The sequence below is a fragment of the Phocoena phocoena genome, chromosome 5, assembly GCF_963924675.1.
Source record: "Phocoena phocoena chromosome 5, mPhoPho1.1, whole genome shotgun sequence".
Lineage (NCBI taxonomy): Eukaryota > Metazoa > Chordata > Mammalia > Artiodactyla > Phocoenidae > Phocoena > Phocoena phocoena.
Genome location: NC_089223.1, coordinates 40,038,122 through 40,065,603, shown reverse-complemented (window position 1 = coordinate 40,065,603; position 27,482 = coordinate 40,038,122). Strand labels below are relative to the sequence as shown.

At 35.6% G+C, this 27,482-nt stretch overlaps 1 protein-coding gene across 1 annotated transcript in view; it reads right to left on the bottom strand.

Annotated features, from left to right (window-relative positions):
- Positions 1-256: 256 nt before the first annotated feature.
- HELQ (helicase, POLQ like) overlaps positions 257-27,482 on the bottom strand; it is a 40,181-nt gene continuing 12,955 nt past the window's right edge. Inside the window, 10 exon segments of the mRNA XM_065878000.1 lie at positions 257-364; positions 4,303-4,437; positions 5,288-5,401; positions 8,274-8,447; positions 11,232-11,330; positions 12,400-12,557; positions 13,423-13,681; positions 21,267-21,371; positions 21,754-21,895; positions 25,035-25,274. Of these exon segments, the coding sequence (XP_065734072.1) occupies positions 257-364; positions 4,303-4,437; positions 5,288-5,401; positions 8,274-8,447; positions 11,232-11,330; positions 12,400-12,557; positions 13,423-13,681; positions 21,267-21,371; positions 21,754-21,895; positions 25,035-25,274 (1,534 nt within the window).

The window sequence follows — 27,482 nt, the reverse complement described above, 5'->3', positions numbered from 1 at the left end:
AAGATCTGGCTACAAGGGTAGGCTGGGGATATGTTGAGAAAGTTGGATTTCATTTTGTGGTAAACCCCTGATTTTTGAGCAGAGAAATAATGCATAATTATGTATGCAATTATGGGTGACAGGAATATTCAAACATCATCCACAGTTCTTAATATATAATTAAAATATATTTTTTTCACTCATAAATTACAGGGAATCTTTAATAAAACATATGTACAATAAATAATTCACACTTAAAAATGTTCATGTGACAGTTTCATGCCTTTTCAATAGAAGAGGCCACAATACCAGGAAAATCAGAAGGCAGTCTCAGTAACTCTTCTACTTCTTCTTGCAAAGCCTCTGCTTTCTCATGCAACAGCAGCTACAATAAAAAATCAAGACATGAGGCAAAAACACCAATTTCTAGAGAACTGCTAACATTTTACCACCATCTGTTTGACACCTGAATCCTTACATACCACCAAACTAGACATTAAAACTAATAATGAGATTGAAAAATGGCCACTTAAGAACAAGTGATTACAATTAATGAAGCTGAGACATTTAGTTAAAGCCATTTTAGCTGATCACTGCATTTGGTATACCAAAAATAAGGGAGCTTTAATACTCTCAAAGATTTGTTTTACTGAAGACTCAGCCACTTAAAAATTAACTTTTAATCTATAAAATTTAAGACAATTTTGCAAAAATTTAATTAGTTCTTAAAAATGTTATCCTTTATATATGGATTTTACTATTCCTCAAAGTTTAGTATGCTATCTTTTAAAAGCTTATCAGTGTTTCAAAGAAAAGTTTTATTCAAACTCCTAAAATTAATATGGCTAATTTCAAAAGAAGCATAATGAGCAAAGAAAGTATTTCTAAACCCAGCGCATAGTGGATGTCAATGAATATCTGCTGAATAACGATTTCTCCCCTTTCTTTAAAAAAGCCAGAAATAAAATATTCATATTTGTTGCATCTGGGTTTTGAGTATATTGGTGTGAAATATTTGCACTATTTCTCTTATAATATTTTTATGATAAAAAGGTCAGCAAAATCACACAGAGGAAAAAAACCACTCTCTACCAATTTGATATAAAGCATAGTATTATTTAGCACTATATAAAGGAGTCTAAAATGTAATTAGGATGTATAACTGACACTTTGCTGTATAGCAGAAATGAACACAACATTGTAAATCAACTATACTCCAATAAAAATTAATTAAAGAAAAGAAATTTCAAATATAAAAAAAAATAAAGCAATGAAGTCAAGGAAAAAAAAATGTAATTAGGTAAGCTTTCCAGTAACTGAGGAATGGTGACCCTGCAAAATGAATCTACCAACACATCCTGTAAGCACTCTACAGATCACAAAGGACAATAAGTAAACCATACAAAACTCACATGTCAACATTACTAGAATACAGAGAATACCACCAACATCAAATGACTTGAAGTGTTCTGTTTACCCCTTAGAGGCCAACTAGTAACCTCTGTTACTAATTCTTTTTTTTTAAATTTATTTTTGGCTGTGTTGAGTCTTCATTGCTGACTAATTCTTTATATTAAGCTTTCCTGTTCAAATTACTGTGTGGTTTCTGTTGCTAATGATTAGACCCTGACAGATACAACCAGAAAGTAAGAAAGTACACCAATAATGATGGGGACACGCCAAAAAGACACAGGAGACAGTCTGCAGGGGCTCTTCCTGGCCAACTCTGAGACCATTTGAGTATCAAAATAAGTATGAACCCATCATTCACTCTGATATAAATAAATGAATTAAAAGATAAATGAGGAAGGAATAGCTTTTCCTCATAGTAAAATGCCAATAAAAAATATAGAGGGAACAATGGAGCTAGAAAATCACCACTTGACAAACATCATAGAAATAACTGAGGCAAAAATCATCAATGAATGCTAAAACAAGTGTGTGAAAGTTTAATGAAGAATAGGATATCTACATAGTCTCAAAGTATCCACTCCAAAAATACTAATAAAAAGGGAAAAATAATAATTTTACAGTGGAAAAGCTTGCCAGATGACACTTCCTTAACCAAATGATCAAAGTCATTATCAGTAATGTGATAAAGTGACAACCTGTGGCTCCTGATCTGATGTACTAAGGACATACAACATTTTTGTGGCATTCCTGCAAAAACCTGTTTAACCTCAGTATAATCCTAACTGTTTTCCTTACTTCCATCCCCTATTTGCAACCTCTAACCCACTCTTCTACTCAAAATCCTGCAAGGAATATCCATTTTACTCTTTCAAGCTTACTGGAAAAGCAGAAGGGATGGTGGGAAGGAGAGCGTGTACCTCAGTCCCTAAGATGGAAGCTATATATTAAGACTGGCTGAGCAATTAGACAGGGGCAGTATGGGTCCTTGGACACACAACTGATTCCTCATATCAGCTGTGAACACTAATAAACCGTTAACATTTAAAGTCACTTATTTTGGCCATCGTTACCGCAGCTCCATTTGTATCCTTAATAACATACAGTGTAACTCTATAGTCCTGCCCTACTACTTACTAACTAGCTGTGTTTCCTTGGGTAAATCAATTTCTTTAAATCTTATTTATTTATTAATAGATTTAATTTATTTATTTATTTATTTTTGGTTACGCTGGGTCTTCGTTGCTATGCACGGGCTTTCTCTAGTTGCTGAGAGCAGGCGCTACTCTTTGATGTGGTGCGAAGCCTTCTCATTGCGGTGGTTTCTCTTGTTGCCAAGCATGGGCACTAGGTGCACGGGCTTCAGTAGTTGTGGCTTGCGGGCTCAGTAGCTGTGGCTCGTGGGCTCTAGAGTGTAGGCTCAGTAGTTGTGGCGCACAGGCTTAGATGCTCTGTGGCATGCGGGATCTTCCCGGACCAGGGCTCAAACCTGTGTCCCCTGCATTGGCAGGCAGATTCTTAATGACTGCGCCACCAGGGAAGCCCCAATTTTATTTATTTATTCAAATATTTGCTAAATATCTACTATAGGCTGAATACTGTGCTAGGTGCTACAGAAATGGAAATAACTATAACTTCATTCCTATCAACCCAAAGAACTCCTAATCTAATGGAACAAGTTTTAGTGTCTTCATTTGTAAATTGAATGTAACACCAACTCTGCCCACCTCAGAGGACTGTTGTAAAGATCAATCAAAGCAATACAAACAATGTGAGCACTATTCACAAAGCAAGATGTATATTTACTTTTCAGCCATTTCTGATCTATATATGACAATAGCATAACGATGAAGTTAAAAAACAAAAACAAAAAACTATGAGATTTCAGACCACAAGGATAGAACTATAGTTGAGATCAAGAAGGAAATAATCCCAAACTGTTGTGTAATGGATTTACCCACATGGAGCAGGAGGGTAATGACAAACTGGATTGCATCTAGCAAAGGGTGACCAGTATAGTGAATAGTCTAAAACTAGGTTATTTACTACAGGTGAAAGAAACAGAAAAGATAAGCCCTTGGAGGCAAGAAGAGCCGTTTTCAAGTATGTGAAAAGCTACCAAATGAACAAAGCAACAGTCTAGTTCCACAGGGTAGTACTCTATGATGCCATGGTAGACATTTTAACACAGCCTCATTATATTGGGATGCTCTTTGTAACACTAGGGGTCCAAAAATAGAACTACTTAATTTTTGAGGTTGTAGGTTCCTTGTCAGTGAAGGTGTTGGGGATGCTGAGGAAAGGACTTCTGTGTCAAGAGTAGCGGGAGGCAGAGTTCAGCGAGTTCCAGAGTTCCTCGTACTTCAATGAACTCTTGAAAGTGTCTTTATTTTTTAGGAGATCCTTTTCCTCCTTTTAGCAAACCTTGTATCATAACACGTGTATTATTTTTATCCACATATTGTGAGTATAAACTTTTGCATATATAATTAAACGTTTTTGCTTTTATATCTAAAGTATAAGGAGATTACACTACAAAATATCATAAAGATTGGGCTTCCCTGGTGGCGCAGTCGTTAAGAATCCGCCTGCTAATGCAGGTGACGCGGGTTTGAGCCCTGGTCCATGAAGATCCCACATGCTGTGGAGCAACTAAGCCTGTGCGCCACAACTACTGAGCCTGCGCTCTAGAGCCCGCGAGCCACAACTACTGAAGCCCACGTGCCTAGAGCCCGTGCTCCACAACAAGAGAAGCCACCGCAGTGAGAAGCCCGCACACCGCAAAGAAGAGTAGCCCCCACTCGCCGCAACTAGAGAAAGCCTGTGCACAGCAACAAAGACCCAACGCAGCCAAAAATTAATTAATTTAAAAAATATATATATATCATAAAGATTAAAAAATAGTTTGCTTACCTTGGCTGATGAAACAATTTGCTTGGCCTGGCGTCTTGATAAATGATCAATTGTTTTTATCAGCACTTCAGGATTTGCATTAGCTAAGTGCATTAGACTTTTATAACCTGCATTGTATAACTGTCTTGCTCGACCCTGAAAAGTATTACAAAAATCATTAGGATCAGAATTTGGGATTAGGAAAAAGTAATTAAGTGTCTTACTGAAGGGAAAAAATTCACTTGCAGAGACAGGAATAAACTAAGATAATAAATATGAAGAGATAACACATCAGAATCCCAAGGAATTTTAAAAGATGCATTTGGGTGGTTCCAATCTGACTGCAAGATAGCTAGTTTTCTGTGCAGCTTAAGTGAGCTGATGTGTGCTGCAATCAGAAATAAGAAACCCATTAGGGCACTTAGGCTAGGGGCATCCCCAACCAAATATTTTAGTCCAGTATCCCTAAAATGTTCTTACCATCTACTCAGGGGACCTCTGAGGTAGGGGTGTGTGTCTGCATTCCCAAACAGAACTCCTCTGATTTAAGAACTGAATAACAGAGGATAAACTGAAATCAAGGGTTGGTCAAAAATAGAAAGCTAAGAAACCAGCTGAGGATACTTTCTCCTCACTCCCTTAGAAAATGTAAATGACCCTCACTGCCACCAAGTCACCACCACCTTCAACAAGCACTGTTTAAACTGACAGAAGGTGATTCTTCACTGGAGTAGAGGAAGGAAGGGATGTTAAGAATGACGGATATACTTGGGAAGAGTCACCCCATCCCTACTGTTATTTTTTCCCATGAATGTGATTTTTCATCAGAACTTTCTCCAGATTAACAGGGATTTCTGGGAGACCATGGCAGCAATTAATTTAAAAAAAAGATCCCCATGATAAATGGACAATAAGGCTATTGTCACTTACCCTGTGACATGACAGTAAAACCTGATTTTTCTGTTAGTTGAAATCATCTCAGGTGGGAAACTGGGAGGCTACTAACCTCTAAAACTCCAGTCACTTCCATGAGAGGGATTAGCTCTGCCTTTACACAGTAAGTCAACTTCTTGGTAAGTTCTACCAAAAGGGCTCTATAAACCCAGAACTCCTCAAGTTCCTGCAGAACACAAAGAAATATGCAGAATTTAAATCTAGTAAGTTATTTCAAAATCTAGTTTGCATGGTAGAGGGCTCAGAGAGGACTCTCCCTTCTGTAAATTCTGGAAGTTGGGTTAAGCCGGAGATGAACAATGACTCCAAGCAAAATTATTACAAGGAAACATGGCAGAGACTAAGGAATTTGATGGAATGGTTTTAGGATGAGGAAAAAGATTGAAAATTGAAAAACAAACAATTATACCCCAATTAAAAAATAAAAAAGAAAAAGAAGTCAATAAGAAGAGTTCTATTCATCTTTATCAAAACATCAGCAAGTGACTGCATAGTTTTTCTTTCCCAAATGATTGAAAACAATTCCTACCTCTGGAAATTTATCCTGAAGACAAAATACTAAATATGGAAGGATTCAAATACAAGATGATGCTCAGTGTAGCAATATTTAAAATAGTATTAGAAACCATGAGTTGGTAATTCTTAAAGCTGGGTGGGTAAATGGGTATTCATTACATTACCTTGTCTTTTTAAATATAGGGTTGAAATTTTCTGTAATAGTAGTTTGGTTTTTTTTTTTTTTTTAAGTTTCCTTTCTAACCGTTGGGTATCACTGTGAGCGTTTGTGATGCATGGAACAACATTAGCTAGCTACTTTGTGACCTACTACTTTCCTACTATTAGGAAAGTAGTCAATGCACTAGCATAGCAGCAAAAAAAGAAGAAAAGAAAACCTTGAATAGAACTACTGAATCAATCAATCCTAAACTGCCTTAGCTCTGGCTTTCCTGCTACATAAGATATTCATTTTTCCTTATTGTTTAAATTTCTATGGAATTTTTCTGTTACTTGCAGTTAAAAGTATCTTAACTAATATGATCGGTATACTATTTTATTCCACTTACATAACTTTTTTTGTTGTTGTTTTTATTTATTTATTTTATTTATTTATTTATTTTTGGCTGTGTTGGGTCTTTGTTGCTACACGTGGGTTTTCTCTAGTTGCAGCGAGCGGGGGCTACTCTTCACTACAGTGCATGGGCTTCTCAGTGTGGTGGCTTCTACTGTTGCAGAGCACGGGCTCTAGGCGCACGGGCTTCAGTATTTGCAGCACGCAGGCTCAGGAGTTGTGGCTTGTGGGCTCTAGAGCACAGGCTCAGTAGTTGTGGTACACAGGCTTAGTTGCTCCACGGCATGTGGGATCTTCCCAGACCAGGGATTGAACCCATGTCCCCTGCATTGGCAGGCAGATTCTCAACCACTGAGCCACCAGGGAAGTCCTACATAACTTTTTATAAAGAAAAAAATGCTTTAAAATATTGAAAATACATTCATGAGAGTTGTCGGGTAGACTGACCCTAGGATCAACCATCAAGTTATAGTTGCTTTTGAAGTTCAACCTATAGATTCTTTCACTTGAACAATTCTGTAAGGCTCACATCCTTATAGTTCTAAGTAAAACAAAGGGATAGAATTATCAGGGAACACCTTTTTAAATATGAAGAACAAACACAGTAAACTTAAGAAAATACATTTTAAAGGCCAGCTTCTCCTTATTATCCATAATGTTTGTGTATTGATTAGCTACCATGTAATTAGGGAATATAAGCTAAAATTTAAAAATCAGCATAAATTAAAGGTATTTAAAAGGTAAATTTGCTAAAATAATTATCATTTAATCCAAAGCCAAGTAGTTTTGGATTATTTACTCCATTAGCATATATGATAGAACTAATTGCCCTATACACACACAGAATTTGGAGGCTTAAGATAGTGCAAATGAAGTAGATTTTAAGTTTAAACGTAGAATTCATTGTGGAAAAAAAAAAAAATAAGTACAGAAAAAAAAAGTACAGAAACAAATATTACTATGCCACCCCAAAATAATAAATTTCAATGCAGCAAAAATGGCTTATCTTATAAACTCATCAAAAAACTGTCTGGGTAGAAAACTCTGGTAAGCTTTGTTGTGTTATTTAAGGAAATTCTGAAAGCTTCTTTTAGTAAAGTCTTAAATATATCGATCTCAAATGCATATGGCCAAAATTAAGTTTTCTTCTTTATTTTATAAAACACACATTTGATGTAGAAACTGACATAGCTGCTTGACACTGGAAGCAAAAATGGGAAATTACTATGGTAATCAAAAGAACATGGTACTGAGTAGTCAGGTATCTGCTGGATATTGGTAACATACCAATCAAACACTTTACACAGTTACCACTCATGAGAAAGACACTCACGCAGAATCTACATCAATGGAGAAATGTTATTTTAAGAGTTGATTCCAGGGACTTCCCTGGTGGTCCAGTGGTTGGGAATCCACCTTTCAATGCAGGCAACGTGGGTTTGATCCCTGATTGAAGAACTAAGATCCCACATGCCACAGGGCAACTAAGCCCTCATGCCGCAACTACTGAGCCCTCATGCCACAACTAGAGAGAAGCCTGTGTGCCACAACAAAGAGCCCACGTACTGAAATGAAAGATCCCTCATGGTGCAACTAAGACCCAATGCAACCAAAAATAAAGAAAGAAAGAAAAGAAAAAACAACAACAACAAAAAGAAAGAGTAGAAAAAAAAAGAGTTGATTCCAAATACTTGAAACTATTAATGATAGTTCTAAAAGTAGGGATAACTAAGGACTTCCTACTTGTTCATTATGTTTTAGTTGATTCTGTCATTCTGTAATACCTTTATTACATGCATGTATATAGTATTTTTGTAAGTGGATAAAAACAAAGATATTTTAAACAAATTTTGAGTGCTTTGTAATAACAGAAGAAACAAGAGAACATATTGACTAACTGGTTTTTGAGTTCAGTAACAGTTAAAACAGAAGATGCACACAGCATATATCATCTATTTAATGGAATTACCTCACAGAAGTGTAACACACAAGAGGAGAATGCGGCAGCTCCAGAGAGAAGGTTTTGTATATATCCTCGAGGCATATTGAATTTTTCAGACACACTCCAAATGTTGGTCTCTTTGAGCAAGGTATAAAGAACGAAAGACAGGTATAGTCTGTTGACAATATTCTTGTCCACCTTCTAGAAAGACACAAGTAAGTTTATGTATTGGACCTGCTAAAAAATGTACATTACATTCAAAATGGACAAAAGGTAAAGAGCATGAAGTTGTACCACAGGAGAGCAAGGATAGAATGGTTCCACAGAAATAAATCTAAGTTCTAACAAACGTACTTTAGATTAGTTCAAATTACCGTTTTTCTGAGTGTAAAAAAAGAGATATGCCAAATTGTTCCCAATTTAAAGTTCCTTCTATAGGGAGTGTAGTGAGTTGAATTGTTCCCCAAAAAAGATATGCTCAAGTCTTAACCCCTGGTACCTTTGAATGTGACCTTGTTTGGAAATAGGATCTCTGCAGATGTAATTAGTTAAGGATCTTGAGATGAAATCATCCTGGATATACAGGGGGCCCTTAAGGGCCCATTATTCAATGACTGTCATCCCTTACAAGAGAGACGACACAGAATGACACAGAGTAGGCAATGTGAAAATGGAGGCAGACTTTGGAGGGATGCATCTACAAGGATTGCCTGCAACCACCAAAAGCTAGGAGAGAGGCAAGATGGTTTCTTCCTCAGAGCCTCCAGAAGGAACAGCCCTGCCAGCGTCTTGATTTCAGATCTCTGGACTCCTGAACTGTGCCAGAATACATTTCTGTTGTTTTAAGGCACCTGGTTTGTGCTAATTTGTTATGGTAGCCTTAGGAAAGAATACAGGAAGGAAAGGAATTGGGGAAACCTTTACATTTACTGTAGTATTTATAGGTGGTATATATATGTGTGACTGTGATTATAAATTAGACAAACGCATTTGTTTAGATAAATATGTTAGTAAGTCTACAAAGTAAACACTAGATTCTATGATTTCCACATGGTCATGGTAAATAATTAATGTTTCCAAAGTTAAAACACTGAAAGAAAAATGCTTCCTGTAGTTGACTATTTCTATTCTGTTATGTGCTTTTGCCTGTGGTGCCCAGTGATTATTTTTTGGCTAAAGCATTTCATAGCTAATATTAAGCTAACTCAGAAACTGAGTAACTCATGCTTAAAATCAAGAGGAAAAAAAAGATGAATTTTAAAGAGAAAAAGTAGGTTTAAAATATAAAATTATATCCTTTACTACAGTAAAAGAATGTTTAAGATGAGAACTTAGGGTGGCACATTGAAGGATATAAGAATTACAGATTCTGCATGTTGTACTGGATCACCCTTTTAAAAAGCATTAAGCTGAAAAAGCATGATAGCTGAAAAACAAGTAGGAAAAGATTACCTTTTAATTTCCCAATTTTAGTGCATCTTCATTATTAACTATAAATTGAGTCAATGTAGATTTTGCTTAGAATGTATTTTCTAAGCCAAGAAAAACGATGTGATTATATTACATGGCAAGATAAGCCACATCATGCCAATTTCAAGATTTTTACAAAAAATGTTTAAAGGTCTTTTTCAATGTGAAGACATCAATTAGATTCTAAGTAAACATCATGTTCTGCAGAAGTTTTTTAAAAAGATACTTCTAAAGCACTGAACTAGTAACTAACCCATTTGTAATTAAGACAAATCCATGCCCATACTATTTAAAATATTTAATTATCAATTGAACAAACATTTATTGACTATATTTCATTAAGTATAACAAAAATAAATTTTGATTCAAGTTTTAAAAGATACATTATTCTAATAAGGTTTTATAAATGTTTATTATTTGGTAATGAGTTGCAAACTAATATGATTTTGTTTTTATTTTATATTTTAGAGTTTGATACAAAAGGCTTGTTTTAAGAAATATCTTTAGTCAACATTTTGAAGGCCTAAACAACATAGCCATTTCTGAGGTAAAAGACCCAATTTAAATATTGACAACATGAATACTGAAGTGATATATATTTATAATTTTATGATACATCAATACAGGGGACAGCTGCACAATTCAATTCAAATATAAGTAAACACCACCTTCCATTTTTCAAAATGAAATCAGTAAAATCTATATAAATTTTGAAGATATAGGGGAAATGGTAGGTAAGGTAATTAGGTTTCAAGGAAGATTAGCTTACCAAAGAAAATGAAAAAAAGTGTATTATGAGGTGGAAGATTATATGAACTTAAGGATTTTGAATGCATGTTTGCCACAGAATTATTTCCACTTCTCTTAAGGTTAGTGTGTACATTCAACACTTGCTTCATGTTTGTTGACTAAACTTTAAAACACAAAAATATAAGATATCACACAAGAGTATTGGCTTTTCCACTTCAACCTTCTAAAATGCTTTATGTACTTCAAGTACATTGGGAGTTCTTTGGGACAACAGCAACAACAAAAACAAAAATCCCAAACTCGTCCTATCTTAGAATCCCTGATACCAAGTAGAATGCTTAATAAAAAGTTTCTAGAAGATTTTTTTCTCCCTTTAACTGCACTTATTTCAGGATTCCATAATACTGTGAAAACATTTTACAAATATTTTACAATTTATATAATTTAAGCCATAATAAGTAGCCTAAGAAAAATAGATAAAATAAGGTTTACCTTTTCCTATGATAAAGACTTACATATGCATGACTATTTTAGAAATACAAAGGTACACAAAAATAGGGCCATCACACCACCCAGAAATAAATACCGTTTAAAAAAAATACCTAAATTTCTGGTCCTCAGATGTTTTAAATAGTAAAATGGGAATTATATTAAAGAGAAAAAAAGTGAACCAAAAGTATCAAGTCAACGAAGGAGATGATACAACAGCATTAATTTTGTTTTATGAACTTAAGTTATTTAGGAAGGAGAAAAAGACTATGGTACCTTCCTGATAGCTTGACCTGATGCTTTCTTCCCAATAAAGTTCTCAGAGACTCCAACCAGAACAGCCACATTTTGTTCTGCTGGGCTGAGCTGGCTGAACTACAGAGAAAAAGAGCATAAATATATAGAAAAATTAAATTGTAACTTTAAAAAGTCTGCCATTAATCAAATCCAGTATTTAGTCATATCACACTTTCATTATTATAAAAGATATGAAAAACCCCACATATTTTGTTTACAAATATTGCAAGCTTAAAAGATATAGTATTAAAATATTTGGGCTGGCCAAAAAGTTCGTTCGGGTTTTCCCGTAAGCTGTTACAGAAAAACCCGAACGAACTTTTGGGCCAACCCAATATAACAAACTTTAGTAGAATGACTTAAAGACACGGCCACAAATACTGTGACCATGGACTATGATTTCCATGGACTATGGGCTCATGTTTAATATGGGAGATGTCTGTGGGAAGAGAGAAGAGGGAAAGCTTTTGAAAGTAACTGCATTGTATAATACCACTTAGAAAAACTTAGAGTAACAATTTTAAAAAACAACATTAAAAAGAAAGTTAATTTCCTGCAATTAAAAGCTACATATTGCTTCTGCCTAATATGTGTTCATGCATCTAGCCTGTTCACAGTAAAATCATAATAGACTGTACTCTACCACTTGGTTTTGTAACAAGTATGGCCAGTTCCACCTTGCTACTGTTGATAAAGATGATATTCCTTCTCAGGTATTAACATCACCTGGTTTGGTGTGACATGATGTGACATCACGTGTGACTGTAATAGAGCTTTCATGTAATTAAACTATCAATCATCAGGGATGGCTTTCATGGTTTTCTTTATATTCCAGGCATTATAAAATGTAGTGGTCACCAAATCATACGAGTAAACTACCTTTGGGGAAATGGGACCAGGGATGATCTTTTTTTCTTTTCTGCACCTTTCTTTATTTTTTTGATAATGAACATGTGTATATTTAACAGAAAATATTTAAGTGAAACAAACAAAAAATGTTATTGACATATTACTACTTTAAAAATTCAAAGACAAATGGCCCAATTTCAAATATATTTTAATAAAGAAAAAATGTGAATAATCACTTGACAAAAATCAAATCCTGATTCATTATTGTAGCCTGTATTGCAGAATCTTATTGTCTCACCTGCCTGAAGTATATCATCCAATCAGGGTGACACTGAGAAGCCATATCATAGGGAGTTGTTAGGTAAATTAAATGAAGAAGGCTTTCAAGCACAAGTCCTTCAAGACCTTTCTTCAAGTCTCTGTAGAGATTGTCACAATAAGCCAAATCTATAGCTCCTAAAAGAAAGACACAAATAGTTCATCTTTCATAATCACCAAAGGGGGAAAGAGGTGACTTTAAAGTAAGTCTATTTTAGGAGTTAACTACAAAAGTCTTTAAAATCTCTTAATATGTAACTTAATACAACTATTTTGGAGGTCATTTTGATAGTATCCATCAGCATTTAATAAGTATATACCTTCTGACCCAACCCCTCTATTCTTGGGAATCTAACCCAGAGAAACATTTCCACACATATCCAAAAATACATGAGCAGAGATGCCCAAGCAGCCTTGTTTATAATGGAGAAAAATCAGGAACACAGTAAATGTCCATCAATAGGGGAGTGGTGAAATAAATTATGGTATCCATACTATGGATGACTATTGTAGTAAAAGAAAAATGAGGTAGATTTAAAGGGATTAACATGTGAAGATGCTCATGATATTTGAGCATCTTCTGTGTGTGTGTGTATATATATACATATATATATGTATATATATATATACACACATATACACGTACACACAAAAATGTTTGGAAGGATATATGTATCAAATTGTTATGAAATTTACAGATAATGTCTGCAAAATATATACCAAATTGTTATTCTTGGTAAGATATTATGATTTTATGACTGCTGAGGGAGGGGAGCATGAAGGAGGGATGACCACCCTTTTCTCCATATACCTCTACAGTACTCTAAATTACTTGTTTCAAAACACTTTTCAACTTTTTAAAGTTGAAGTGGTCCAACAGTTTGTACGATAAGATTAATATTATTAATATGAAATTACAAATCCAACTTAACATTACATAATAATTTCCATTTTTTCCAATGCATTTCCTCAGATTAGTAATGAGATTTAGGTAAACTCTTACCCTTAAAAGAAGCTCGTCCCAACTTTGTAATGTGAAAACTATATTGGAACTCTTCTTCCGACCCATGAATAGTGTCTTTTTGTAGAAGTCCTTTTTCTGTCAAAATAGTATCGTTTTGTAGGAGTCCTTTTTCTGTCAAGTATCTAAGTGATTCGACAGTTATTTCCCAGAGACTTCTTTCTTTCAACAAAATCTTCTGCTGAACACCAAAAAATGTACCACTCATAAAGTGATATATGTCACCGAGATTTGTTGCAATCTGAAACAATTCAGGACATCATTAGAGCATCTTCCCTAATTCAAGGCAACATTTTGAATGAATAATTAATCAAGATGATGACTCATTTCCATACCGCAAAGCTATTTAAATAAAAAACTATTATAAAATCTACATAGTTGCATAAAGGTAATTTTATAACAGCATTTTAAAATCAAAAGAAGAAAACAATTTAAGGAAGAAGATAGTTATCATATTCCTATTTTTTTTTTTTTTTGTAATTTGTGGTACGCGGGCCTCTCACTGCTGTGGCCTCTCCCGTTGCGGAGCACAGGCTCCGGACGCGCAGGCGCAGCGGCCATGGCTCACGGGCCCAGCCGCTCCACGGCATGTGGGATCTTCCCGGACCGGGGCACAAACCCGTGTCCCCTGCATTGGCAGGCGGACTCTCAACCACTGCACCACCAGGGAAGCCCCATATTCATACTTTTAATGAAAACATCTACACATTTCTCATTCAAAAACCCCTTAGGTTTTTGAATAATTTTTCACAATACCTCCAAAGCTGTGCTCTCTGTTTACTCCTCAATTATCACTAATTCCCACTTAGCCTCCTTCAGAAATCCTTCCTCCACCCCTTTCCAGCCACATGTGAAAACATTCTTTAGCTTTAAAAATTGTATTAAAAAAACAAACACGGAAAACACAACTGAAAGCCTCCACTAAAACAGGATCAGGCAATACTTTCCCTGACATATTACCTAAAATAGACAGCAGTTTTTTACTGCTTTTTGTCTCTCATTCCCATCTCCTTTTCCTGTTCTTTTGCTGACTTTTTTTTCCTCCCCACTTACTCACAATTTAAAACTTATAATGGCAATCATAAGTAATACTTAACTCATCACTTGGTATTCAGATGTAGAGCTGTCTCTGAATTAGAATAATTTATATTAGCCAATTTCAATGAAATCAGCAAATTATACTAAAATATAGTCAATCAATAAGCATATTTTTCTCTCTCACAACTCTGACGATATTTCAACTGGAAAACTTAACTAGTAATTTCATATTAAACCATTATAAGTGATAACAGAAAATAAAACGGAGCACAGACATTTCCTATTGTTTCTCCTTTTAATAAAAATCATTCTTAATATAGTATTCCTTCAGGCCAAATTGTACTTTTAATATACTCAGTTTGTAGATTATCAACATACTTAGTTTCTATATTGTTTTTTGGTTGGCCGATTACAGTTAACCGTGGGAGTAAACAAACAAACAAAATGCTTTACTTGATCCTTCTAGCGACCAACAGGTTACCTTTCTAGCCCTCTGTGAAAACTTTTAGACATAGTGGTTTAAACCCACTGGTAGAGCCTCTGCTTCTGGCTTCTCAAAGCTGGGTTCTTCACTGTTGCCCCAACCTGCAAGTTCAGCCATGACCAACTCCAAAGTCAACCCATTCATTAATTCAAGTGTTTACCAAGTGCCAACCACATGCCAGGCACTGTGCTAGTCACTGGGATTCAGTGATAAATGAGAATACATGTGGATCCTGCTGTCACAGGGCTTACATTCCACTGGGGTAAAGTTATTAGCCAAATAATGGCACTAACAAGAATACGACTACAAACTGATAGGTGCTATTAAAGGAAAGAATGTGTTTCTACAAAGCATACAATAGACTGACTGGACTCAGTGGCAAAGGAAGGCTTCCCTGAGGAAGTGGTGGTGAAGTGAAAGTCTGACTGTTAAGTGGGAGTGGGTGAGGGTGAAACTGGAGACGGGGTGGTAAGAAGGGCGAGTCCCAGGCTTACGGAACACTGCAGTAAGAGCAAGTATAGAATGTTTGAGAAATGTAATAGAAGGCCAGTATGTCTGGAGTACAGAGTATACGAAGGCTGGTGAGAGATGAGGATGAAGAGACAGGCAGAGGCCAAATCTACCACAGTAGACCATGATAAGGAATTTGGGCTCAATCCTAACAGCAACGGGAAACAACCAGTGACAAATTTTAAGCAGAAGGGGGTGACACATTCGGATTTTATATTTTGCGAAGATCAGTCTATTGAAGAATTACTTGGAGGGGATGTGGGAAGGCAGGGCAGACAGTGAATGCAAAGAGACCAACTGGGAGACCATTACAGTGATCCAGGCAAGACCGCAGTAGTATGCACCAGAGTGTGCAAGCAGCCTACATAACCTACCTTTTTGCCTTGGATTCTTTTTTTGTGAAAGCACAGTTATATTACTTTATTCAAAGGTATGCAAAGATCAGAGATAAAACATATAAAGTGTCTAGCAGAGCATCTGAAACATAGTTGTGAGAAACAATAATTGGAGGCTCCCTGTATCCCATGGCCCAACAACTGTTATGATCTCTTATTAATTCCTGGAGTTTCCATCTCTTCCATCAAACCCTGGACCTAGTCTCTCCAGGGATGCCCACCTCTACCTCCTGCCTCCTGACCTCACACTGCCCTTCTTGCCTCTCACCCCTATCCCACCTGGTTGTTCCTGTTCAGAGGACTTGACTTCTGCTTCAGTTCTAACTCTAAAGATTTTCCCACTTCTCCACCCGGTCTGTAATTCTGGCCTCCTTCCACAACTAGAGCCCTGTTATGAAGCCCTACCCCAAGGAGTAGGAGGAACCCTGATGGCCTGTCCTCCTCAGGACGGGGTCCCGTAGTCTCCTATGGGCGGGCTTGAAACAACAGTTGCCTATAGGCTAATCTCCTGAGCTGACTCTGCCTGGACTTCTTGCTGCTGTACTTCAATTGTTAAAACAGAATACAACGGTTGCATTGCCAGGCCCATAAAACCAGACTTTTGGGGCCAAGTCAGTTCCCCCAGGATTCCTGTACCTGAGTGCACTGGTCTCAGTGCACAGGGAGTGCACTGAAGTCCCAATTCCCTCCTAATTCCATTGCCTTTTGTGGAGTCCTCACTCATGACATACTCATATTTGTCAGATGTATAAACATTTTCCTCCGCCTTTTCATTTGTTAAGCAGGCTCTTTTGAAGAGGATTTTAAAATAATGATGAAGCCTATTAAATTGATTTTTTTCTTTCAAGGTTTACGGTTTTTGTTTCCCACGTAAGAAATCTTTGCCTACCCCAAGGTAACAAAATTTTTTTCCTAGATTTTCTTCTAGAAGTTTTATTTTAGCTTTTAGGTCTAGGTCTACGATCCATTTTGAGTTAATTTTTTTGGACAGTGGGAGGTAAGAGTTGGGGTTAATTTGTCTGTGGTTGTTCCATATTGGTATCTACTTGTTTCAGCACCATTTATTGAAAAAAAAATCCTTTCTCCATTTAAATACCTTGGCACCTTTGTTGAAAATGAATTGATCATATATGGGTCTAATTCTGGACTTACTGATCTATTGGTCTATATGTCAACCTTTGCACCAATATCACACTGTTTTTATTATTGAAGCTTTACAGTAAGTCTTGAAGTCAAGTTCTTTTACAAAACTATTTTTGGCTATTCTATTCCTTTGCATTTCCAAATAAATTCTAGTATCAGTGTGAAATTTCTACAAAAAAACCTGTTGAGATTTTGATTGGGATTGCACTGAATTTATAGGCCAATTTGGGAAGAAGTAACATCTGAACAAAAGTGAGTGTTCCAATTCATGAACATGCTATCTCTCTCCATTTATTTAGGCCTTCTTTAATTTCTCTCAGCAGTGTTTTATAGTTTTCAGTGTACAGGTCTGACACATATTAGTTAAATTTATCCCTAAGTATTTCATGTTTTTTTTTAATTTACTGTAAATGGAATTGTTTTTCCAATTATTTGCAGTGAGTATATAAAAATATAATTGAGTTTTGTACATTGACCTTGTATCCTGTGACACCACTAATTACACTCTGGTTTTTTGGACATTCCTTTGGATTTTTCTTGAATTCAATGCCATCAGCAAATAAGATAGTTTTAGTCTTCCTTTCTAAACTGTTTGCTTTATTTTTTCTTCCTGTCTTATTGTATTGGCTACAAGTTCTGATATATGTTGATTAGTAGGGTGAGAGCAGATTTCTTTTCCTGATCTTAGGGGAAAAAACATTTAGTTTTTCACCATTAAGTGTGATGTTACCTGTAGTTTCTTTTTTTTTTTTAAATAAACAACCTTTATCAGATTGAAGAAGTTCTTTTCTACTCCTAGTATGTTGAGTTTTTATCATGAATGTTGAGTTCTGTCAAATGGATAATTATCAATACACTGATGAACTTTGAATGTTAAACCAACTTTGCATTATTGGAATAAATTCTGATTGATCATGGTATATTGTTCTAATAATGTATTGTTGTATTGTTGTATTACTAGTACTTTGATATGGGTTTTTTTTTTTTTTTTGGCAGTACGTGGGCCTCTCACTGCTGTGGCCTCTCCCGCCGCGGAGCACAGGCTCCGGACGCGCAGGCCCAGCGGCCACGGCCCACAGGCCCAGCCACTCCGCGGCATGTGGGATCCTCCCGGACCGGGGCATGAACCCGCGTCCCCTGCATCGGCAGGCGGACTCTCAACCACTGCGCCACTAGGTAACCCCTGATATGGGTTTTTATATGTATGTTTACCAGAGACATTGGCTTGTAGTTTTCTCTTCTTGTAATATCTTCATCTGGTTTTGGTATCAGCATAATGCTGGTCTCATAAGATAAGATGAGCAGTGTTCCATCTTCCTCTACTTTCTGAAAGAATGTGTGTATGACTGATATTATTTCTCCTTTAAATGTTTGTTAGAACTCACCAGTGAAGTCAGTTGGGCCTAGAGTTTTCTTTGTGGGAAAGTTCTAAATTATAAATTCAATTTCTTTAATAAATATAGGACTATTCAGATTTTTTATTTCTTCAGTCAATTTTGGGAATTGTGTCTTTCAAGAATTTTCCCCACTGGACTTCCCTGGTGTTGCAGTGGTTAAGAATCTGCCTGCCAATGCAGGGGACATGGGTTCAAGCCCTGGTTCTGGGAAGATCCCACATGCTGTAGAGCAACTAAGCCCGTGCGCCACAACTACTGAGCCTGTGCTCTAGAGCCCGTGAGCCACAACTACTGAACCCGCATGCCACAAATACTGAAGCATGCATGCCTAGAGCCCGTGCTCCACAAGAGAAGCCACAGCAATGAGAAGCCTGAGCACCTCAATGAAGAGTAGCCTCTGCTCACCGCAACTAGAGAAAGCCCGCGCACAGCAACGAAGACCCAACACAGCCAAAATTAAATAAATAAAATAAGTAAAAAAAAAAAAGAATTTTCCCCATTTCATCCAAGTTGTTGAATTCATTTTTCAGTATTCAAGGATACAGCTATTCAAGGGTAATTCCTTACTACCTTTACTATCTCTGGGATATCCAGTGATGACCTTCCTTTCATTCCTGATATTGGTAATTTATGCGACTCTCTTTTCCTTCTGATCAATTCAATCAATAATCTTACTGATCTTTTCAAAGAACTAGCTTATGGTTTCATTAATATTTTCTCTTGTCTATTTTTTGTCATTGATTTCTGCTTTTATCTGTTATCATTTCCTTCCTTCTACTTACTTTGGGGCTTTTTGTTTTGTTTTGTTTTAGCTTCCTAAGGTGAAACTTAGATCACTGACTTTGGATCTTCCTTGAATTTTAATAAGCATTTAAAGCTATAAATGTCCCCTTAAGCACTTCTTTAGCTGCCTGCCACTAATTTTGATATATCTGTTTTCATCTTCCTTCCATTCAAGATATTTTCTAATTTCCCTTGTGATTTCTACTTTGACCATAAAAGTATGCTGTTTAATTTCCAAATATTTGGGTATTTTCCTGATACCTTTCTATTATTTATTCATTTTTAAATATTTATTTATTTATTTGGCTGCATCGGGTCTCAGTTGCAGCACGAGGGCTTAGTTGCCCTGAGGCATGTGGGATCTTAGTTTCCCGACCAGGGATCGAACCTGTGTCCCTTGCACTGGAAGGTGGATTCTTAACCACTGGACCACCAGAGAAATCCCTACCTTTCTATTATTGATGTATACTATAATTTTGTTGTCATTAGATACCATTCTTTATATGATTTCAATCCTTTAACTTTACTGATACTTATTTTATGGCCCAGAATATGGCCTATTTTGGTGAGTTTTCAAGTGCACTTAGTGAATGTTCCACATTTACAATGGCATACTGGAAAGAGTACAGGCCAGCAAGGCAGGAACCTGAATTATAATCTCATCTAAACAGAACACACTGAATGACCTTAAACCAATCACGAATTCTCTGTTACCTTATTCAATATATAAATGTAATAAGACTCAATGATCTTCATGATCTCTTTCCCTTCTTTATTAATTCCTTGGCAACCCTCCAACTGCAGGTCTTTATTACATTATACATGGATTACTACAGTTGCTTCCAAACTAGCCTTGCAATACTTCTGCATACTATTATTCCCATTTTACAGATAAGGCAACTGAGTGAGGTTTAAGAGAGCGTTAGTAATTTACACAGGATAACAAGAGACACAGCTGTCACCCAGACACAGATATGTGTGATATCAGAGCCCGTGCTCGAAACGACCACAGAACACTTTGACTATTACTCCACTGATAAGTGACTGTGTCACAACTCTTGAGTCTACTATTTAAGCACTCTCTCCTGTCTTCCCCAATCTACAGCACACACTCTGCCCCAACTTTTTCCACCCAACCTTCTACTCTTTGGTATCTTCAGCCCTACTCTACAGCTATAATATCTATTGACTGTTACCCCACATCATCTTAAAGTTTCTCATCTTTCATTCTATTTTAAGTACCTGGAATGGCTCATTCCTTCCCTCTGCTTATCTAAAACCTCTATCTCCTTCAATACCCAGCATTAATTCCTTTTCTTTCTTGTAGACTTTCACTTTGTAAATGGCCAGGGGATACTGCAACGTTACACCATTCATCTGCAAGGTAATCAAAACCTGTCTCATATCTTTTATTTATCAATTAAATTTTGGATTTTCCCTTAAACCATTCAGGTTGATGAAGAGAAGCTACATGATAGGTTAAGAACATTGGTTTTATCATTAAAGAAAGCTGAATTCAAACCCTGGCTTTGCCACTTTCAGGCTGAGTGATTTGGGCACAAAGTTAAAATTTACTTAAGGATAACCCTAAAAAAAGGTTTAGCTCAAGAGATATCCTAAAAAAGAGCACCAATTTCTAATCTTAGGAAAAAAAGAGTGTTTTCCCATTATGCCCCACCCAACTTTTTTTTTTTTTAATTTTCTGCCTGATAAAGGCTATACTGATCTGACAAATGTTTATGGTCACAGGACTACAATGAACCTTATTCTTAACAATGGCAGAGATGCAGGATTATCCCACATCAGGACCCATGTCTTTAGAGCTCCTTCTATCCCCCATAGTATACACCAAAGTTTCTTACTTGTAATGGATGCCCAGTTATGATTTGCTGATTTTTCACATTCTTTATAATTCAAAGGATTAAAAATGCACATATAAATCCAGACTGTCACAGACTGTTCTTTTCCACATTAGATTAGACGTTAACATTTTTTTCATACTTTGTAGTTTTCAAAACTTTTTAATTTCCATTATCTCAGGTAACAGCAATAAGATATAAAAATATTAAAAAATACCTTCAAACCAATCAAAGAGAGAAACAAAGTTTGGATTCCCTTGGTGAATTCTTGAACAAGTTGGCTATAACAGTTTTCCAATGGTCTGCTTATTAACTCCAATACCTACAAGAGTTAAAGCGTTATTATAAAAAATAAATTTATGTTTTGCATTACTATAAAAAATAAATGGTGTTCTATATAAATTTTATATTTTGCATAGATTGTGTGAAGGCTGGGGGAGATAAAAAACATAAAGACAAAAAAATAAGAATTTAGCAGTGTTCTCATGAAAATGGAAGAAGATAAATAAGGAAAATACTTTTCATTGTTTGCCTGAAATACAAAAGTATTTGAACTACTCTTTCTAATTCTTAATCATGGGAGAGAAGGAAACATTATTTAAAGGAATATTAATAATTAATTTTTAAAAGACAGTCTCATAAAAAGGCTAGACCAAAGTCCAAGAAAAGACAACAAAATGACCAACCATCCACCAGATTATTACCTGTTGCTTGTCTTTTTCTTGCAATATAAGAATACTCTCCCCAGTAGAATCTATTCCAGCACGGCCAGCCCTGCCAATCATCTGTTTATATTGATTCTTCTTTAAAAATTCTTTACCAACATAGGGGGCTCTTAAAATAACTCTATGGAATCGATAAAATTAATTAAAAGTGGTACTCCATCTATAGCAATAGCTTCTATTTTTTAAAGTTTTCATTATATTTATGTGATATTAAATTTAGTAACATATTAACTCAAAATAATAGGCAACTACTGTTTACCAAGAATCTATGATGTCCTAGGCTCTTTATGTACATTATTTATAATCTTACAAAACTCTTGGTGATAACATTCTTTCTTACTTATTTACAAAGGAGCTAACTAAAGTATATATATACATGTTAAGTCATTTAGCGAAACTCACAAAATTAGCAATTACCAGAACCATAACTTGAACTTAAGTCTGCTTAGCTGTAAAACATACGGTCAATCCACTAGAGCAATAATCTCAAAATAGTTTTGATTTGATACTCCATAAATGAAAAATCTGACCATGGACCACCAACATATGCATATTCATTTATGAGCTTACAATACTGTCAACATAAAATTGTAGATTTCATCTGATTCTGACCTACAAACATGGTGATTTCAATCCTGTTCACATATACAGAAGTTTGTAGCCAGCTTTCCTATTCAAAGGTGAGAGAAAACCTGTCATTTACCTAAAACAATCAGCCTACCTCTTTATTTATAAATCTCAATGGACAGCCAAGATTACCAAATACACGAAGAAAACTAATGACATAAAAGAAAAACAATGAGAACATACAGAAAAAATTTCTGACAGAAGTAGATAATATGCAGAACAGAAAAGAACTTTAAAAAATTCTAATTAGTATCTACAGAAAATTCTAAAGGGTACTGTATTCACACAATGAGAGCAGACTGTTATAAAGAAAGGACAATAAAAGAGAGTTCTTAGAAATTAAAAAAAATTAATTTAAACAATTTAATAGAACAACTGAATAATGAATGAAACACAGTTAACGGAATAAAGTTAAAAACTGATTTTGTTATATAGAAAGTAAAGATGGGCTTCCCTGGTGACGCAGTGGTTGGGAGTCTGCCTGCCGATGCAGGGGACGCGGGTTCGTGTCCGGTCTGGGAGGATCCCACGTGCCGCGGAGCGGCTGGGCCCGTGGGCCATGGCCGCTGGGCCTGTGCGTCCAGAGCCTGTGCTCTGCAGCGGGAGGGACCACAGCGGTGAGGGACCCGCGTACCGCAAAAAAAAAAAAAAAGAAAAATGTGTAAGAACAATTAAGAGATGCAAGCTCAATTTAAGAGGTTTTGACTGTCTAACTGAAGTTACAAAAGCAGAGAACAGAGAAAACAGAAGAAAAGAAATAATAACTGAAAAAAATTACTCTAAGATGAATAAAGGCATAAAACTTTAGATTGAAAGCATGTACCAAAGGGCTAAGCCCTATGAATAAGAAGTAGGTAAACTGGGAGAGTTAGGATTGCAGAATTAGATTTCTCAGTTTCTTCAGTTTCAAACCTTGGCTTTGAAACTCATTTGTTGGCCGTGAAGTTGGGTAAGTTACTTCATTATTCAGTGCCTCAGTTTTCCCTTCTATAAAATGTGGATAACAAAATACGACCTTCCTCACAGAGCTGTTGTGAGGATCTATTAAGTCAACGCATGTAAAGCTGTTATGACATAGTGAGGGCGTGTAATAACTGTAATTATTATTATACACTATGACAAAATGTTAAGGTTAAAGAGAAAAGTCTAAAAGCTTCTGGAAAGGGAAAAACAGTAAGCCTATGCAAAAACAAAAATGACCAACACTAGCTCCTAAAAGACATGGAAGAATACTACAAGGGCCCCAAAGAAAAAAAACTGAACCTAGAATTCTGTTCCTAGCAAGGTGTTCAAGTGTGAGGCTAAAATAAAGACATCTTCAGCTACGCAAAGATTCAAAAATTTTTACTCCCAATGCAGCATTTAAAAAAAAATTACCCAAGGATGGCAAAATAAAAAATGGATCATAGAAGGAAGATGTGAGACACAAGAGGCAGTGGTAGGCACAAAAAAAAAAAAAAGTATAATTTACAGGTAAGTTTAAAGAACTATTGATTATAAGATGAAAGAAAATTTTAAATCTAGAACTAAAATTCCAGGTAAATGCAACAATACATGAGGCAGTGTAGAAAAATACACAAATGCTAAGACTCTTGTTATGTTCAGCAGAGGATATAGTTATTGATTAATTCTAAAATGACAGAAAAACACAGTTGCGTTTTTTAACAGTTTTACAACTGTTAAAAAATTTAAGAGTAACCATTGAAATAAGAGAAATAGGATACATAACTTCGTTTTTTATTTCAACAATTGTCTGAAAAAACAGAAAACTTAACCAGTGACAGAGTTTGAAAATAAAAGAATAGAAAAAAACTATACTTGGCAAAAAATGTAGTCCCAGTATTCAAAATAAAATCACTAAATGAGGAAAACAAGGATGTATTCTATTCATAAAAGGTATAATTCAGCAATAAGATATTTGCAGTAAACCTTTATATACCTAGTTTTGAAATACAAAGCAAGAACTTTTATAAATGTAAAAAGAAGAAGTTGACAACTCCATAATTACAGTGGGAGACTCTGAAACTGACAAATCAAAGAATCACAAAGAAAAAGGAGGAGCTGATGACTAATAACTGTTATACATTGAGCTATATGAAACTACATACTCAACAGAAAATACATATTTTTTTAAATCTCATGGATGATTTATAAAAACTGACCATTTATTTGAAAAAATGTCACAAATGACAAAGAGTAGAAATCAATTATACTGGTAATAACCAAAAAGATAATCAAGGATCTACTCTTTTAAAAAAGATACTAGACTCAAAAGTCTTTATGGATGAGTTCTCTAAAGTTTCAAGGAAATCTGTTAAATAAACTCTTTCAGATCATAAAACATGGTCAAAAGCTTGCCAACTGTTTCTACACAACCAGGATAATAAACCATAACATCAAAACCAGATAGGGAGAGTAACAAAGAAAGAAGGAATTCTAACAGCAAGAAATCTACTAGTGTTATTTTTCATTAAAATATTAAAGTAAATAAACCAATCAACTAAGCAAATGCTGAAAAAAACATTTGATAAATTCTCACCCACTACTGAGAAAGAATAAAACAACAAAAAAAACTGTTGGCAAGCTACGAACTGGAAAGTTTTGAGACCGGCCAACAATGACTTATATCTTACCTTCGAGCTGGTAGGTTAACACCTGCTGCTAGGGTGGATGTGCAGGTAAAAAGGCAGAGAACTCCTGCGGAGTAGGCCTCCTCCAAGAGCTTCCTTTCATCACTCGTTAAACCACCATGGTGATAAGCAACTCCAAATGGGATGGTGTGCTTTAAAACAGGACACAGGTTGCCATTGCTGATATTCTTCAAGTTCTTAATCACCTCATGCTTTTCTTTCTCTTTGTGTTTCAGATATTCCCTGGGAAAAAGATGTTAGACGTGAACCCTTGATCTTACAGTGACAAAGTACCTAAAATTTTAATTTCAGTAGGTGCATGCAAACATTCTTTTTTTAAAAGAACTTATTACTTTTATTGATATAAATACATAGAATGTTCTTAGAATTTTGATTTGACTTCATTAGCTATTAGGCAGTTTCTCTGAACCTTTTTATGGATCACAGAGCCCTGTGAAAATCTGCTTAAAACTAAGGAAAAAAAATATTCACATAAACACAACACTTTGCATATAATTTCAAGGATTCATGGACTTCCTGAAGTTCAATCCTGTACCTCCTATGAATACATGAACTCCAGGTGTAGACCCCTGCTCTAGATGTTACAATTATTTTTTCACAAGAACATATATCTTTAGTGAAGATGATTTGTTTTAAGTCATAAATTTTCTTCTCTGAAGATGAAAACATATATTATTAAATCATATGAATTATATGTAAAACTGTCTAAACTCTAGCATTTTAGAAGCCTCAGTAATATCCTACAATGTCTTCTTACCTAGAAGCACCTGTTATTTTAAATTCCCTTCTAGAAAAGAAAAAAAGGAAAGAAAGACTAAGTACAACTAACTACTAACTGACTACAAAGCAACAACTTCTGAATACCAGTAGCAAACAAATATAGTCCAAGATATAAATATAATACACACAGCCCTATGTTGTTTTCATGGAAAGCATAGAGAGCTCTGGCTGGTGCTAACTGCACAAGGACAGTCATTTCACACGAAGTTGAGAAATGGGAGGCCAGGAGACAGTGAAGAATTGGGAAGAAAGTGGTCAAGATTCATCAGTGCAAGAACTAGAAGTGGCCGCTGAGTAGGGAGCAGCAGACTTTATGTTACTACTTTCCGGCCAGTGTTTGAGGTCCTGAAAGGGACAAATCCTTCTCAAGGAATTAAGACTTATGGATAATCACCTTATAATTTTAGAGAAGGGAGACATTATTTGTAACTGACCAGATAAGACATAATTATATGGAGAAGGGTTTTGTGGGAGAAGTTGAGATGTGAGCTGGGCCTTGAAGAACAGGTGTTAGAGAGGCAGCAATGAGGGGGCAGGAAAGTGCAGTGTTGGCAGAGGGTAAAGCAGGATTGTAGGCATGGAAATGGGAAGTTCAAGAATAAACAAAGAAGACAAGTAGTTCAGTCTGGATGAAGTGCAGGGTGGATAAAGAAAGGAAGAAATAAGGATGGAAAAGTAAGTTGAGTCATTATCTTAGCATGAATTCTAGGCTAAGAAGCACTGTGGTATCATTTTCAGGGACATTTTTAGGGAAAGTGATATGACCAGAGCTCTGGCAGTTGTCAGCAAATAGTGTTTAAAAGACATCCTTAACTTAGAAGTCAAAGGTGGTAATAGCTATAAAAAAGATAATTTTCTTGAGATTGAGACAATCACTTGGGAAAAAATCTGCTTCAGTCTTTGCACTTAGACATACAAGCATATTCTAGGTGATTTTACTATACCTGCTTCACATGAAATGTCTGATTAGGAGGCAAATCATTAAGACATAGACTGATATTCCAGGACTCTCATGAAATTACGTTTTAAGGACAATACTGAGATCAGAAACCATTTAGCCCCAGATTTTACTTCATCTACATGTAAACTATAGAATAATATAAAAAAGTATGCTCTAAACATGACATTTTAGCCAACAGCCACCAAAAAAGGGGGCTAAGCTATACTCAGAACATTCACCTTATGAAAGCAGCAAGTAATATGGAAAATGTATTTTAGAGGAAGTTTTCCTTCAGAAAGAGTTTAAGAAAGTATCAAGTGTCCATAATAATTCATTAACTAAGGGCTCTGGAGAACCAAATTTTTAAGTAATTCAATATTAAACATCAACATTTATGACCCAAATAAACTGTTATCACCAAAAAGCAAAATAAGTAAAGGATATAACTTGACTAATAATAAACCTCACATCTCCTAGTCAAAAGTTTGTCTCTAAATTTCCCCATTACTTAGTGCTACACTACCTTATTCTAAGAAAACAACTGATTTACTGAGAATATCTCAATGATAATTTAATTTCCTTAGGTTTTTATAGTCTACATCACCACTATAAAGGCAGACTGTTACTGAAATGGGAAACTCCTGAGCTTTATCCCGAACATCTGCATCTCTGTACTAGTCAATGAATTTAACTCTACATTAGATCAATCC